Source organism: Perca fluviatilis, chromosome 8 (assembly GCF_010015445.1).
Source record: "Perca fluviatilis chromosome 8, GENO_Pfluv_1.0, whole genome shotgun sequence".
In the NCBI taxonomy this organism is placed as follows: domain Eukaryota; kingdom Metazoa; phylum Chordata; class Actinopteri; order Perciformes; family Percidae; genus Perca; species Perca fluviatilis.
In genome coordinates, this window is record NC_053119.1 from 19,248,502 (window position 1) to 19,265,020 (window position 16,519).

Here is a 16,519-nt window from a genome sequence, read left to right on the forward strand (position 1 = left end):
ACACTTTGCTATGTGATTTTTGGTCATAATTCCCGCTTCTTAAACCAACATTATATGTGTATTCAAAACCATCAATGATGGCTGCATTCCACTTAGGAGGGGCCCTGGTGTAATGGGAAAATTACATTTAAGCATAATTCCTTATATTTTTTATGTTTTATTTGTACTTAAATCTTACTTAAGTGTACAGGGAGGAGGAGGTGAGATGGCTCCGAGATGTCTCTTGTGTGTATCAGATTGCCTGTAAAAACTGTAGCGTCATAATAAGCCAAGTGCGTGTGTGCTGTCACTCTGAAGATGCATATAAGCCTAGTGTTCTGTTCACTCATTTGAGGGACTGACTCCACACTGGGCCGCTGTGCCTTTTGTGAAATCATGTTGCTCCTATATTTGCAAATATATATTTTTAATAAAATACAAAAACCTAAACTTTTTTAGTTTCAACTGTTACTAAATTTGTTTCACATTACTAAACTTTGAAAACTCTTCCCCTGCTGCAACAGGAAACTTCCATTACACTGGTATTGTGCATGCTGACTCACTGAAATAGCTTACTGGGACACTTGATGGAATGGAGCCATTGTTAAGGTTATCAATTTCAGCTGTGCTTATATGACAAGTCAAAATGTCTGCTGTGGACCTTTTTCACAGCAGACATTTTGACTTGTCATAGTAGGAAAAGCACAGGCAAACACAGGCATCCTCTGTTAGATTTCAGTGCACCTCATCTTTCTGATGCTCATTGGTTGTGTGCAGTTAGCTGTATGTATAGCTGTCCACTGCTCCTAATTCTTAAAGCTATAGCGTGTAGTTTCCGCCGCCCCCATGAGGAATTCTAAGTAATGACAACAACACTGTCGGAGCATCCACATGATACAAGCCTTTGGTGCAAGCCCCTAACCCCCACCAACCCCAAGTCATTATCTTCACTCGAGTTTCTGCGCGGGAAAGTCGCCGGACACCACAATCTTCTGAACATAGTCATACTGAGAAATACATAGAGTTTTGTGGAGCTGATAATTCTTAATTAAGTCTTAATTAGCTTTGTAGCAACTCATTTGGCAATGGCTTAAATGTAATGGACGTTCATTAATATCAAAAAGTTACGCACTAAAACTTTGTTATTTTTAAGATGGGTTAAATGCAGTAATTAAATTTCACTACATTGTACTCTGTGTATGTGATGAATGAAGTTATTATATTTTGTAGCAGAAGGATGATGGACATTGTCTGCTCCATGTCTGCTTCAAAGTGTACACAACATTTGCACACTGTAGTCGGTCTCCAACTTGATGATAATACAGCTACAGAAGTGTGTTAATGTTAGAGGACCTATCTGCTTTGCCCAGCTGGTAATCCAGCCTTGGCCTTTCTGCAGGCATAACTTTATTAATAATAATAATAATAATAATAATAATAATAATAATACATTGTATTTATTGGCACCTTTCAGGAGACCCAAGGACACCCTACACACATTAATAAAAACAACAATAGAAGCACAACAAATTTATCAATAGTAAAATCATGACAATGCCAAGGTACAGACAGCAACATAAACTAATGATAAGTAGTGCTAAATAGAATAGATGGTGCAAATAGCAATGAAAAGATGTGCAGTTAATCAGCATCACACAATACATTTGGGAAAAAAATATTTTGTATATGTACTTTGACATGAACATGACAATCCATCTAAATAATGAATATTGTGACAAATTTGGGTAAAACATGTTGTCACAACTCTAATATGAATAGACTATTCATAACTGTTGCAGCTCTGTGAATCTTAACTAAATTAAAAATGTTCAAATTGCCCCACGACCATTCATCATGTCATGCAGCTGCGTACATCCAGCATTGTGGCCCCTTGGAATCAACACATGTACATCAGTTGTCGGTAATCTTTGATTTTACCAACATATTTATTGTAAACAATATCCAGTGTGACCTACTGCTGTAAACTTCTGTCAGCAACTTCCTCATGTGTCAAAATCAGGTCAGTGTTTCAAGAAATTCACATTAGCCAACTAAGATTTAAAGAATAACTTTATTACTAATTTTACAAGGTTTGTGGTTGTTTCTAGGTTGTTTTGAGTTTTACTTTGCAGATTTTCACACTCCTGCTATCCCACATATACAGAAGCTTTTTGTTGGGATAATATGACAGCATAGCCAAGATGCCGTTAGCTGGCCTTAAATCAAAACTTGCATCCAGAGGACTCTCTTTCTTTAAATCAAAGGCATATGTAACTCTTCTGTCTTTGTCATCTGTAAAATATAGCACCCCACATACAATGAAAGCATTTCCTGCTTTAGTTGTAGGGTAGCGAGTGTTAATGATTAACTCCACAATGAATGTGTCAGGATTAATCTTTGCAACCATCGTATCATCATCATCTGTATTTGATGCAAAAATGACCCACAGTCCGTTTTCATCCACAGCAAACTTAAAATACGTCTTTGAGTTGGGGAAAAGATAAGCCAGTTGGTGATATCTGCTGTTTTCCATGATCAGAGTGTTTGTTCTACTGGTGTTCAGGTCAAATCTGTAAAATATTGATCATTGATAAGTTAAGAAGAGTACACAGACATAAAAAGTTGATAAGGCAGGGACAACGTCTTATACAGTACATGTTTAACACAAACACTTACTTCATAAGTCTGTTTGTTCCTGCGTTGTGAAAGTAAAATGACTGTTTGTAGACAACATGACCACAGCCCTGGAAGAACCTCCTGACATCTATATTTTTGTTGCTTGAATCCTGTAATGCCGAAATGTTCCTGAGCTCTACCAAAAGTCGCCCTAGGGAAGAAATGTTTCAGTGTTTAAATCCACAATAACTCACAACTCACCTCTATGATGAATTACTTGTAGATTTGTGGTTGCTGTAAAAACAATCACCTGAAAAATGATCGGCCAACCAGTATCGACCATCATCCTGCCTTGATGCATCCGACATCCAGGCTCCGAATGTGCTTTGCATTTTGATGGCTTTCTCCGGACATTTAATAGTTCTAATGTTGCACTCTAAATGAAAGAAGATGTACTTCAGTATTTTAATAAGTTATCAGACAGACAGACAGACAGACAGACAGACAGACAGACAGATAGATAGATAGATAGATAGATAGATAGATAGATAGATAGATAGATAGAGAACATACATATTTAACAAAATGTTCTGACCAGTTTTTCTCCTTCTCTCATTGGTTGTCACATTGATCTGGTTGTTGGTCTGGAGTGGGTGGAGTGAGTCTAAATATAAAAAAAGAAAAAAGGTTAATTCACATTTTTACAAATTTGAAAAAGATAGTGGATTCTGTTTGTAGCCAATATAACTAAATTATATCAACATTTTAAAGATCATAGTTGGACTTTGAGAAAATAAGAGCGAAATCTTTTAAAATTGTTAGTTAATGTTAAAACCAAATATGGGACACAAAACACTTTTTACCACTTTTCATGGGTGTATGGATAATGTTTCCACTGTTGTTAAAAGCGTTCCTCTCCAGATCTACAGAAAGTGAGGCTGTAACATGACAGGAAACATATATAGAAAAATACCTAAAGACATTAATGGTGTTATAGTGCACCATTATAAATCATACAAAAGACAAAAGCAAATGTTTTTAAGTAAGTGTTACTTTTACATTTCATTCATTTCAGAGTGTTTCCTACTTGTTAGTAACTTAATTGGTGCCTCTGTAGCATTTTCTCTTGTGGTATCGTTCAATGTGCCATGACTGTCGTCTTGAAATGATGACTCTAGAAAATAAAAGTATTCGGTTTAACATGTTTTTTTTATATAGTGGAATATTGTCTTTACAGTCTCCCCGCTGCTCAAAATGGTCCTTTACCGGCTTCAATGTTTGTGTTTAGAAGCTTCTCAGAGTCAGTCACATCTCTGTTGTTGTCAGCTGGATGTGAAGCTGGTGATTCTGCAGAAAGAAAGATTAGATTAGATATTTAACTAAAAGAGATGGTACACATATTAAATATTTAAATATGTATAAGAGAAAACAACTACTGAAACTAAATGTGTGAATTGATCAATACTGATAACAAATAGTGATACCAATAGACATTTTCTTACCACTTTTCATGGGTGTATCACTAACGGTTCCACTGTTATTGACAGTGTCACCGTTTTGGTCCGCAGAAAGTGGAGCTGTTGAATGAAATGAAACATTAAATATAATGTTTTAAAGTTATGTTCACTCGCTTTACTCATAATTACAGAGTGTTTCCTACCTGTGAATAATAAAATTGGTCCGTCTGTAACATTTATTGTGTTGTTCAGGGTGTCTTGGCTGTCATCTTTATGAAATGAAACTGGCTCTAGGAAATAAAAGTTATTGAATTTAACATCACAGTCACTGGGAACACTGAGCTTTCATTTTCTCAAAGGCAGAGCAGGATACCCAGGGCTCGGTTTACACCTATCGCCATTTCTAGCCACTGGGGGACCATATGCAGGCTATATTAATGTTAAAAAAACCTCATAAAGTGAAATTTTCATGCCATGGGACCTTTAACTTAAAGGAACACGCCGACTTATTGGGAATTTAGCTTATTCACCTTAACCCCCAGAGTAAGACAAGTCGATACATACCCTTCTCATCTCCGTGCGTGCTGTAAAGCTGTCTGACGGCTCCAGCGGCATCAGCCCATCACAGAACAGGCAGGTGACTGGTTCCAGTAATCCTACTGCTCCAAATAAGTGACAAAATAACGCCAACATGTTCCTATTTACATGTTGTGATTTGTAGTCATAGTTCCCGGTTTGTTTACATTAGAAGACGGCTGTGTCTCATGTTACGTTGTTTTTTGTACACCCTGTGACTCTACAAATCACAACATGTGAATAGGAACATGTTGGCGTTATTTTGTCACTTTTGTCACAATTGGGAGCAGTAGGATTACTGGAACCATTCACCTGCAGGATCTGTGCTGGGCTAAGCTAATGCTGGAGCCGTCAGACAGCGTTACAGCACGCACGGAGATGAGAAGGGTATGTATGGACTTGTCTAACTCTGGGGGTTACGGTGAATACGCTAAATTCCCAATAAGTCGGCGTGTTCCTTTAAGAATGATTTTGAATGCAGGGCTTTACTTTACCAGCTTCCATATTTGTGTTTAGAAGCTTCTCAGAGTCAGTCACATATCTGTTGTTGTCAGCTGGATGTGAAGTTGGTGATTCTGCAGAAAGAAAGAAAGATTAAATATTCAACTAGAAGAGATGGTACACATATTAAATATTCCTCTTTTGAGAGGGATATTTAAGAGAGAAGAGAAAACAACTACTGAAACTAGATGTGTGAATTGATCAATACTGATAACAAATAGTAATACCAATAGACAGTTTCTTACCACTTTTCATGGGTGTATCACTAATGGTTCCACTGTTTTGGTCTGCAGAAAGTGGAGCTGTTGAATGAAATGAAACAATAAATATAATGTTTTAAAGTTATGGTCACTCACTTTACTCATAATTCCAAACAGTGTTTCCTACCTGTTAATAATTTAATTGGGGCCTCTGTAGCATTTTCTCTTTTGGTATTGTTCAAGGTGCCATGGCTGTTGTCTTGATCAAATGATACTGACTCTAGAAAATAAAAGTATTGGGTTTAATTTTTTTTTTTTCTTCATATAGTCAAAGATTGTCTTTACAATCTCCCTGCTGCTCAAAACGGTTGTTTACCAGCTTCCATGTTTGTGTTTTTTAGAAGCTTCTCAGAGTCAGTCACATCTCTATTGTTGTCCGCTGGATGTGGAGTTGGTGATTCTGCAAAAAGAAAGATTAGATTTAACTTGAAGAGATGGTACACATATTAAATATTATTAAAACATGAAGTCTTAACTCAAAAACAGCATATCATAAAAACTATTAACTCATATAATAATATAATGTATTGCTGTGTAATTCGAAGCTTAAATTCACAGTTTACTCACCGGTTTTAGTCCATATTTCGTTGCTAGTCAAATTTAGCTTGTTGTTTTTCCGGGGTGAATATGAAGAGTCTAAATAAATAATAATAAAAAACGATGCATTTTCTCATTTATTAAAACATCCTATTTCTTCATTCTTCATATTTCTTTCATCTTAAGACAGATATTGTGCGTAGTCTACAACTATTATAAAACCTGTAATATTCACTTTAACCATACCAAACTGTAACTGTGGTCTTATACCTGTTTATAAATAGACATTTTCTTACCACTTTTCATGGGTGTATCACTAACGGTTCCACTGTTATTGACAGCGTCACTATTGTGGTCCGCAGAAAGTGGAGCTGTTGAATGAAATCAAACATTAAATATATTGTTTTGAAGTTATGGTCACGCGCTTTACTCATAATTCAAAACAGAGTGTTACCTACCTGATAATAATTTAATTGGTCCATCTGTAACATTCATTGTGTTGTTCAGGGTGTCTTGGCTGTCATCTTTGTGAAATGATACTGGCTCTAGGACATGAAAGTTATAGAATTTAACATCACAGTCACTGGGAACACTTTTCTGCAGATACTTTATGATAATACTTGTGTACTTTAACTCCAGAATGATTTTGAATGCAGGGCTTTACTTGTATTTTTGCATGGTTGTATTGGTACTTTTGACAAGTAAAAGATCTAAATACTTCCACCACTTTTAATATCAAACTTTTTTTTGTATAGTTGAAGTGAGATTGCATGACTAAACATGATTTATTCTCCTTCCCACTTACAGTAAATAAAGAAAAACTTTTGGTTTTAAGTGTTATATAATCTGACATGATCATTCTCAAATATCAAGATTTTATACAAACATAATAATAATTTGTCCTCTCCCATGCATTTAAAAAAATATATAAAAAAAAATAACCATGCCAAAATCCTTGGCAAACACAATCCATTTGTTGAATCTTTATGTCATAACATTCATTTTGAGAGTACTAACTCACTTCATGAGTTATATTTTTACATTCCTTTCTAATATTAAGAATGCTATGGGATTACAAAGAGTACTGAAATTTCTATTGAGTTGAAAAACAATACAAAACAATAAAATCAGTAAAGAGGTATGATAATGAAGTCTTTAAGCCACTCAAACGGTTGCTTACCAGATTCATTAGCTGTATCTCGAAGTTTCTCAGAGTGAGTAACATTAAAAACATCTCTGGCTTCTTGAGCTAGATGTGGTGTTGGTAACACTGTGGAAACTGAATAAGATGAGTACAGTGTGAAGTTAAGAATCAAATCTGCGTGTCCAAACATTTTGTGAATGAGTCCCAGTATCTCCTACCTGTTAATAAGTGAATTGATGCCGCTGTAACAGTCTCTGCGCTGGTTTCAATCCACGTGTCATGTGTATAGTCTGGACGAGGTGATACTAACTCTGTAGAAAATAAAACAGAATTTGGATAACCATACCTTTTTAAACTGAACTTAATATTAAACAAGTTTATACGTTTATAAACCTTTATTGGTCCCCAAAGAGGAAACTCAGTTGTTACAGCACAGTGTTCGAATTATCTTTTTGTCTTTAAGGGGGTCTCTCTATCTCATAAAAAAAGTTGGCACACCCCGCACATAGCCTAACAAGGCTATACAATTAAATAACCTAGGCGCGAGTGGCGCTTTTGCGCAGTATATGCGCACAGCAGAGATGTTCACAAGTCATTTTTTGGAAGTCCAAGTCGAGTCTCAAGTCTTTGAGGGGCAAGTTCAAGTCAAGTCTCAAGTCTCTGGCCATCTGATCTGTCCCATAAATCGTATGAATTAAAAGCCTGTCCAGACAGTACAGCATTAACATCAGTTGTAGGATAACTTTATGGGGTCTATTTAACACATCCCTCTAGCCCTCGGACCTGGTGAAATAATAACCTAAGTCTGTCACATCATATGGATACAACTATAAAGATACAATGTGCCTGTTCCCAGCATTAGCGCAACACTTTGCGATGGTTAGCTTGTTTCCTGTGATGATATATGCTAAATGTAACGTCTCTTTCATTAAAAAAAAATGTCTAATGTCGAAGTGGAAATCAAGAGAATAGTGGCAGCGCCACACCAGTTAGGCTACAGAACAACATGCATCTCAGTGTCAATCCAAATTACGCACGATAAGTAGTTTGAAGTCACTGATGTAATGCCATTTATTTATTTTGTAAGTGTTAGTAGGCTCAGTGAAACGGAGTCCAGCGCGAGGGAGACCCGACTCAGAGGATTAGAGGTTAGAGGTTAGCGTCTCCACGGCAGGGGACAGTGCCCACGGATCCGCTGCGCCACGCATGGATGAAATAGTAAATAGGACTAGGTACAGTAACAGAAATATGTGCCGAATTAAGACCCAGTGTTTGGTGGACCGGGGTAAACCTTGTACACTTAATAGCCTCAAATCATCCATGGGATCAATTACGCATCACATGAGTTTGCCCACCCGACACAGCGTTTGTTCCTGGGGAGATGGATCCTTGCGTCCCGCCTCCTGTGCGCCATGGATGTCTGAGGCTCAGCTACTGCTACAGGCAGATTATATCTTTATAGTTATAAATATAAAGATATAATCTGCCTCTTCCCAGCATTAGCACAGCACTTTGCGACGATGGTTAGCTTGTTACCTATGACGATATATGCTAAATGTAACGTCTCTTTTACATTAGCGTGTGACTGACCTATTTAGGTGCGTTTTGAGATGCCTGATGAAGTCCGACGTTGTTGATCCGGCATCATTTATCTTGGTGCCACATACCTTGCATGTAGCTGTTGGCTTACTTCCACTGTTTACGAAGTTATTGAAAACAAAACTAATGACAAAAGGCACAACTCTGGGAGGACTTGGTATTTTCTGATTCTAAATCTGCAATTATTTTTGTTTTTTGGTGGTAAAACCGAAACTTGTCAGGGCCGAAAATGAATTCGGCGCAGGTGACCTTTTTTTCGGTGGCATAACTGACAGTGATATTTATATGTATTTACCTCAAAAGCACATTAAGCTAAAAGCAAGGTCACTTCTTCGGACTTGCGAGTGCTGTGAAATCGGTCGTATGCGGTTTGCTCACGTAGCCTGGTGGTGTGGTGGTGAAGTGCAGTCATGCTGCGTTCATGAGCGTAGGGTAGGCTCAGGTCTACGTCCGTAGTAGCCTGTATTTTAATTTAACGTCTTTAATGGTAAGAGATCGCACAGGGATGGATAATGAGCGTTGACTAAGATTAAATTACAATGCCACATATGGCAGACACCTTCAGATATGATTTTTGACTTTGGGGCTTTCATGGGAGCCAGTCCTCACTCTATGGGAGCTCGGCTCCCTCTGGCTCCCACGTAATTCGAACACTGCAGCAGCACAAAGACAGCAATAGTAAATATGAATAGAGAAAGTAAAAGAATAAATAATAAGAGGTATATAAAAACTAAAATAAGAATAGAATAAAACTAAAAATAGAAAAAATACAGTATAAGATTGTCCTGAAACAACAGTGGAATAAGTCTTCCTGCAACTCAAAATGGTTGTTAACTGGATTTTTGATAGTGTCTTACCACTTTGCACGGTTGTATCATTAATGTTTGCGTTTCCATTGAAGGTGTCACTGTTTTGGTCTGGAGAAAGTGGGGCTGTAGAATGAAACATTATGTAACGTTTACAAACACTAACGATGTGGTAGGGCAGCACATCCTTTAATTAGACTTTGAATAAAAAAAAGAAAGAAGTCAATACCTGTTAATAATCGAATTGGTTCCTCTGTGACATTCTCTGTGTTGGTATCATTTAAGGCGTCGTAGCTGTACTCTGGATGAACTACTGACTCTAGAAAAGAAAATGAAAAAGTATAAAAGGTTGAACATGTTGACAGGCCTGACTGTGAAGTTTTCCTGTCACGGCTGTTCACCAGAGTCCGTACTTGTATCTCGAGGTTTTTCAGAGTCAGTAACATTCAATACATCTCTGCCCTCATCAGCTGGGTGTGGTGTTGGTGATTCTGTGGAAATAAAGACATCATGTACTATTAGATAGCATATAACATTAAACTGGAAGTTGAAACCCTAAGTCACAAACAGCCTATCATCTTAATAATTAATGTATGTAATTGTGCACTATATATAAATACTGAATTTATACCAACCAGTCTTGTTGATTGTCGAGCTGCTGTTTTCTACATCGGTCAGGGAAGGAGATGAATCTAAATATGTAAAATAAGAGTAAAAAAGGAAAGTTAACTTTTGTAAACTTTTCCTAAAAACAATAATCAGCTATCAAAATATTAACGCTTTATGCTGAAATATTTCCCCACATGTAGACTTGAAAAGCAGGCAGTACTGTGTGGTTTTGTCCTTCATGGAGCATAGCGTATATAACACTTGGTGCATATTTTATAGGGTTTTTTTGTCAGTATTTTTAGACACACTATATTTTAGATAAGACTTTTAGGCCAATAAATATATGATCAATTTATTTATTTAATTTCCTAGCCAGAATTATATTTCTGGCAGTGTGGAGGAGCCTGATTTATTTTAGATTTAGACCTTCATGTTGGGGAATAAAATGTACAGATTTAAACATTAAACATGAAACATGAAAAACAAAAAATGGACTGTGTTGTCTGGTCATAATTCTGTCTAGGGGAGGGTGACCTTTGATTTATTATCTCTAAAATACAACCATATGTTCAGTTTAATTTGGTTACCATGGATTCTCATAGTGAGCCACCATATTGTCTAAACAACGCATGTTACTCCACTGACCATGGCGTGGTGAGAGAAGTTTCTATCGATGTTTTGTTACTTTATGGCACCACCACTTTTCTACATGAAGGATTAAACTTTAAAACTTCAAGTTCAAAGAGTTGATTTTGGGTTATCATTTGAATAATTTTTATTTTTCGATTAGGCCTTGGTGTCATTTCTGTCAAAAGCTTTAGGGTGTAAAAATAAAACATGATGGTTTATTGATTAATGATTCTGTGGAGATGTTCTTCTCACCCATCAACATGTTGGTTTGATGGATGTGTTCTCCGATGGTCTTGTTTCTCACTTCATTAGAATAACAAGCAGGACAGATTGGACCAGGAGGGCCTGCTGGACCTGATGGACCCCTCCGACCAGGAGGACCTGCAAATATTAATAGCTGCAAGTCAGACATGTAAAAATGACCTAATAAACAATACTGTTGGTCAATAGGCTCTTCACGACAACAGTAAAATAAAAAAACAGGAAAGCACTAACTGGAGTTAGAAAATAATACATTTTATCAAAATAATGTTAGTTCACAAAAGTTGCCATTTGTCTATTACAACCCACAACAAGATAAGGTGTTGAATAAAACACAGTGGCCATCTTGATATTCTTGAAACCTCACAAGTAGTGGAACTTAACATCAAGCCTCAAGTTTGTCCTTAAAGTATATTCTATTCTATTTATAATTTAATATTTCCTGTATATTCTGTATACATGGACATGGAGAAGGACTTTCGGTCGGCACCAAGGTGCTTCTGGAAAACCGTTCGCCACCTCAGGAGGGGGAAGCGGGGAACCATCCAAGCTGTGTACAGTAAGGATGGGACGCTGTTGACCTCAACTGAGGAGGTAATAGGGCGGTGGAAGGAGCACTTTGAGGAACTCCTAAATCCGACTAATACGCCCTCTATGGTAGAGGCAGAGCTGGAGGATGATGGGGGATTGTCGTCAATTTCCCTGGTGGAAGTTGCTGAGGTAGTTAAACAACTCCACAGTGGCAAAGCCCCCAGGGATTGATGAGATCCGTCCAGAAATGCTTAAGGCTCTGGGTGTGAAGGGTTGTCTTGGTTGACACGCCTCTTCAACATTGCGTGGAAGTCTGGGACGGTGCCTAAGGAGTGGCAGACCCGGGGTGGTGGTTCCCCCTTTTCAAAAAGGGGACCAGAGGGTGTGTGCCAATTACAGGGTATCACACTTCTCAGCCTCCCCTGGTAAAGTCTACTCCAAGGTGCTGGAAAGGAGGGTTCGGTCGATAGTCGAACCTTGGGTTGAAGAGGAACAATGCGGATTGCGTCCTGGTCGGGAACAACGGACCAGATCTTTACTCTCGCAAGGATCCTGGAGGGAGCCTGGGAGTATGCCCAACCGGTCTACATGTGTTTTGTGGATCTGGAGAAGGCGTATGACCAGGTCCCCCGGGAGATACTGTGGGAGGTGCTGCGGGAGTATGGGGTGAGGGGGTCCCTTCTCAGGGCCATCCAATCTCTGTACGACCAAAGCGAGAGCTGTGTCCGGGTTCTCGGCAGTAAGTCAGACTCGTTTCAGGTGAGGGTTGGCCTCCGCCAGGGCTGTGTTTTGTCACCAATCCTGTTTGTAGTATTTATGGACAGGATATCGAGGCGTAGTCGGGGTGGAGAGGGGTTGCAGTTCGGTGGGCTGGGGATCTCATCGCTGCTTTTTGCAGATGATGTGGTCCTGATGGCATCATCGGCCTGTGACCTTCAGCACTCACTGGATCGGTTCGCAGCCGAGAGTGAAGCGGTTGGGATGAGGATCAGCACCTCTAAATCGGAGGCCATGGTTCTCAGCAGGAAACCGATGGAGTGCCTACTCCAGGTAGGGAATGAGTCCTTACCCCAAGTGAAGGAGTTTAAGTACCTTGGTGTCTTGTTCGCGAGTGAGGGGACAATGGAGCGGGAGATTGGTCGGAGAATCGGCGCAGCGGGTGCGGTATTACATTCCATCTATCGCACCGTTGTGACGAAAAGAGAGCTGAGCCAGAAGGCAAAGCTCTCAATCTACCGGTCAGTTTTCGTTCCTACCCTCACCTATGGTCATGAAGGCTGGGTCATGACCGAAAGAACGAGATCCAGGGTACAAGCGGCCGAAATGGGTTTCCTCAGGAGGGTGGCTGGCGTCTCCCTTAGTGATAGGGTGAGAAGCTCAGTCATCCGTGAGGAGCTCGGAGTAGAGCCGCTGCTCCTTCGCGTCGAAAGGAGCCAGTTGAGGTGGTTCGGGCATCTGGTGAGGATGCCCCCTAGGCGCCTCCCTAGGGAGGTGTTCCAGGCACGTCCAACTGGGAGGAGGCCTCGGGGAAGACCAAGGACTAGGTGGAAGGATTATATCTCCAACCTGGCCTGGGAACGCCTCGGGATCCCCCAGTCGGAGCTGGTTAATGTGGCTCGGGAAAGGGAAGTTTGGGGTCCCCTGCTGGAGCTGCTACCCCCGCGACCCGACACCGGATAAGCGGACGAAGATGGATGGATGTATATTCTGTATGTGTGCTGTGTGTCTGATATTTTGCTGCTGCACCGTAATTTCCCATTTTGGAATCAATAAAATTCTATCTATCTATCTATCTATCTATCTATCTATCTATCTATCTATCTATCTATCCATCTATCTATCTATCTATCTATCTATCTATCTATCTATCTATCTATCTATCTATCTATCTATCTATCTATCTATCTATCTATCTATCTATCTATCTATCTATCTATCTATCTATCTATCTATCTATCTAAGAAACTCACAAAATGACATAGAATGAGGTGACAGCATCTTCTTTCATCTTTAGCCTGACTGACTCCCTCTCTGTCAATCACATTATTCATGTCAGGTTTAAATATGTTGTCCTCTCTCACCCTCAATGAGAATGTCATTCTCACCTTTCAGTCCGGGAGGCCCAGGGTCTCCTTTAGGTCCTGGTTCTCCCTTTTCACCAGGGGGTCCTAGTCAGTGACAGGTAATTAGTTTAAACCACTAAAGTTGAAAATGGAAACTACAAAACAGCAGGATGATCATGTAGGACTGTAAACCTGTAAATAGACAATCTTAGATTTGTTTTACACATTAACTATATTTTCTCTGGGATGCCATTACAGTAAGAGTCACTGAAACCAGCATTCAGGTGTAACCAGCCCAGCCAACCTTTTCCAACTGAAGCAATCTCCCATGCATTGCTAATGTAGCAGCGACAGACAAAGTCTCTTGTAGACAGTGAGTGGGATTCTCATGTTACAGTAAGTAACCATGGCTGAACAATGGAAGATTGTTTGAAACTTGTGACGGACTTCTGTTCTGAGTTTATTTGTCTGTTCTGGTGTACAGCTCATAAAGAGGGTTTTAGTCTTTTTAGAATTCTTTGACACAACAGATCTCTCACCTTTTCTTCCTCTTTTTCTCCCCTGCGGCCCAGGCACACCCTGTGGTCCTGGTGAACCAGCTCTACCAGGCAAACCTAACAGGCAAATACTGAGACTGTAGTAACAAATTCAGCTTAGTTTAAGTAACTGATGCAGTTAATCAAAGTGCCTGTTTTTACCTGGTGGTCCAGGTGGGCCTGTGGGAAAAAAATATATAAATATTTTACACAAATCAAATAGACCTACAGCAGAAGCACCAATAATCATAAAAACCACAGCGCTGGAATTAAGAATATTTCTGAAGAGCACCTGTTAAACAAACTCCTCTGGAGCTATTACACAGCTCTATGAAGGCTTTGACCTGAAATAAAGAAAACAGAAGAAAAACAAATTTGTCAGTGTTGATTGTATCTGGAAGCTTTCTAACGTTACATATTTTGGTTTTTAAATCACTTGGATACAAACACCTTTGCTTTTCTTGTGAGCCATCTTATCAACTGCAACAGTGTCATTTGTTCTCAAGGATTTGGAGATTACAATTATTTTAATTTCACATTATTAGCACTGAAAATATTATTTGATTAATTGATTGTTGACACAATATTAACTGGAAATAATTGTGAAAATCGATTAATCACTCATGTCATTTTTTTAAGCCAAAAATTCACTTGTTCTTAGGTGTGAATGTTTGCTGCTTTTCTTAGTCTTCTACGATGGTATATTGAATAGCTTCCAATTTTGGACGTTTTATGGGACAAAATGAGCAATTTAAAAAGATGTCACCTTGTGCTCTGGGAGCTTGCATCAAGCATTTTTCACTATTTTCTGACATTTCATTGCTAAAACGATCAATCAACTAAATCATAAGATTACAGTTAAAATGAAAATAAGCATTAGTTGCAGCCCTAAATATTATTGGGGATTTTTTATCAATGAGGCCAATAATAAAACTAGACTTTATTTTTGGTAAAATACTTGTGAATCACAGATAAATGTGATGTCAAAAAATACAGTAGTGCCCTCTGGAGAAAGGCCAGTTCTCACCATATGTGACTACAGTTGAAGGAGGAGCAGTCACACTCCCCTGCTCAAAGTATTTATCCAGAAAACACTCAGTGGTAAACCAGATGTCTGCAACAGACGTTTGGATTCTTTGCATTACACGGAAATGCTTCTTATCCCAAAAGGGAAAAGAGAGGACGTGTCTATTTAAGATGGAAAAGAGTTGTTGATTTCTCCCCTGTTCTGTCTCATAATAACATAATGATTTTTTACAGAAGTACAGTAAACAGTCTGTGATATGAACAGTTTCTTATAAAGAGCCCACATGAAAGCATTAAGGTGTCTTACAGGAACCATGGAGTACGTCATCAGCATCAGCATTTCCTTCTCGTCTTGGCTTTGTGTTGCTTCTCCCTCCTGGTTTCTTCTGCTGCGTTGGAGCTTCTTCAGCTCTGCAGCCTCTGCGGGCTCCACGGCCAGGACTCCTGCCTGCAGCCTGCAGCTCTGGGACAGCACCTGCATCTGGGCTTCCAACCTGACCAGCTGCTCCGTCAGCTCTTTCTGTCGAACCAGCAGGAAGAGTAAACCTGCTGAGCTCAGGAGCAGCAGCGCACACATCCCCACCAGCAACACTTTCCACGCCAGAAAAACTCCACTCTTCTCCTTCATATTTATGCCCGCTTGCTGGTCCTCCACTGCAGAGTAATCTGAGCTCTGAAATTCACGAGCACATACAGCACATATCTGACCACTTGCCAACAGATGAGACGTCAGAGGGAAGCTACGCTTGAGCTGAAATAAACATGTCAAGATCTGTACATAACTACAGTGGGAAGCACATGATACATTGCGCAACAACAAGCATCTGGGAAACATTTACAATGTGTAGGCCCACTCGATTTAGAAGCAGCAAATGGACATTAACCAGAATGTCAAATCCTGCACACAGTGTAGTGCTTCTCATCATTTTGGTGCTCTTGCTCTCAATATTGCCACCAGTCCGTCCCACACAAAATTACATGGAAATGGAATAAATAAGTTGTGAACAAGGGGAACATTCTTTGGATTCACAAAAGAGCTTTCAGAGCATTTTCAGTAAAAGACTGTTAATGTGTGGTTGGGTGTGTGTACTGAAATCTCTTTTTAATAAATGGCTTTTCATGTTTTTCCATTATTGCATTATGCATTTATATTTATTTTTCTCCACTTGTGTCATTGAACAAGTAACATTAAATTTTCTCCCTTCCCAAAAAGTTCTAATTACTCAGTTTAGTCTCCACTATAATGAGGAGATAGGGTTTTTCAGCCAATTTGGGATTCAAGCCCCCACCCAAACCCCCAAATCTGAGGCCAACATCTTCATTAACAGCACACCAGCTAGTCATTTCAGCTATTCAGGGACTGATTTTGAAGAACAGCTCATCAGAAG

The 16,519-nt window shown here is 39.3% G+C and overlaps 1 protein-coding gene across 5 annotated transcripts; it reads right to left on the reverse strand.

Annotated features, from left to right (window-relative positions):
• Window positions 1–1,496: 1,496 nt before the first annotated feature.
• Window positions 1,497–15,863, reverse strand: LOC120564055 (gliomedin-like). Of its 5 annotated transcripts, none has more exons than XM_039808705.1 (28): window positions 15,439–15,862; window positions 14,398–14,449; window positions 14,268–14,285; window positions 14,109–14,183; window positions 13,612–13,674; window positions 10,967–11,095; window positions 10,111–10,167; window positions 9,889–9,966; window positions 9,705–9,794; window positions 9,527–9,601; window positions 7,289–7,381; window positions 7,107–7,196; window positions 6,385–6,471; window positions 6,223–6,297; window positions 5,957–6,025; window positions 5,706–5,789; window positions 5,517–5,609; window positions 5,375–5,431; window positions 5,123–5,203; window positions 4,256–4,342; window positions 4,098–4,172; window positions 3,862–3,942; window positions 3,683–3,769; window positions 3,459–3,533; window positions 3,191–3,259; window positions 2,906–3,031; window positions 2,656–2,806; window positions 1,497–2,549 (listed from the first exon to the last, which is right to left on the reverse strand). In XM_039808705.1, the coding sequence occupies exons 1-28, from the start codon at window positions 15,757–15,759 to the stop codon at window positions 2,084–2,086; spliced, it is 2,904 nt and encodes a 967-aa protein (XP_039664639.1). In that variant the 5' UTR covers window positions 15,760–15,862; the 3' UTR covers window positions 1,497–2,083. The 5 variants fall into 5 exon arrangements, with proteins under 5 accessions (XP_039664639.1, XP_039664640.1, XP_039664638.1 ...); XM_039808706.1 differs by having other exon boundaries at window positions 3,459–3,518; window positions 7,107–7,205; XM_039808704.1 differs by having other exon boundaries at window positions 7,107–7,205; window positions 15,439–15,861.
• Window positions 15,864–16,519: the final 656 nt, after the last annotated feature.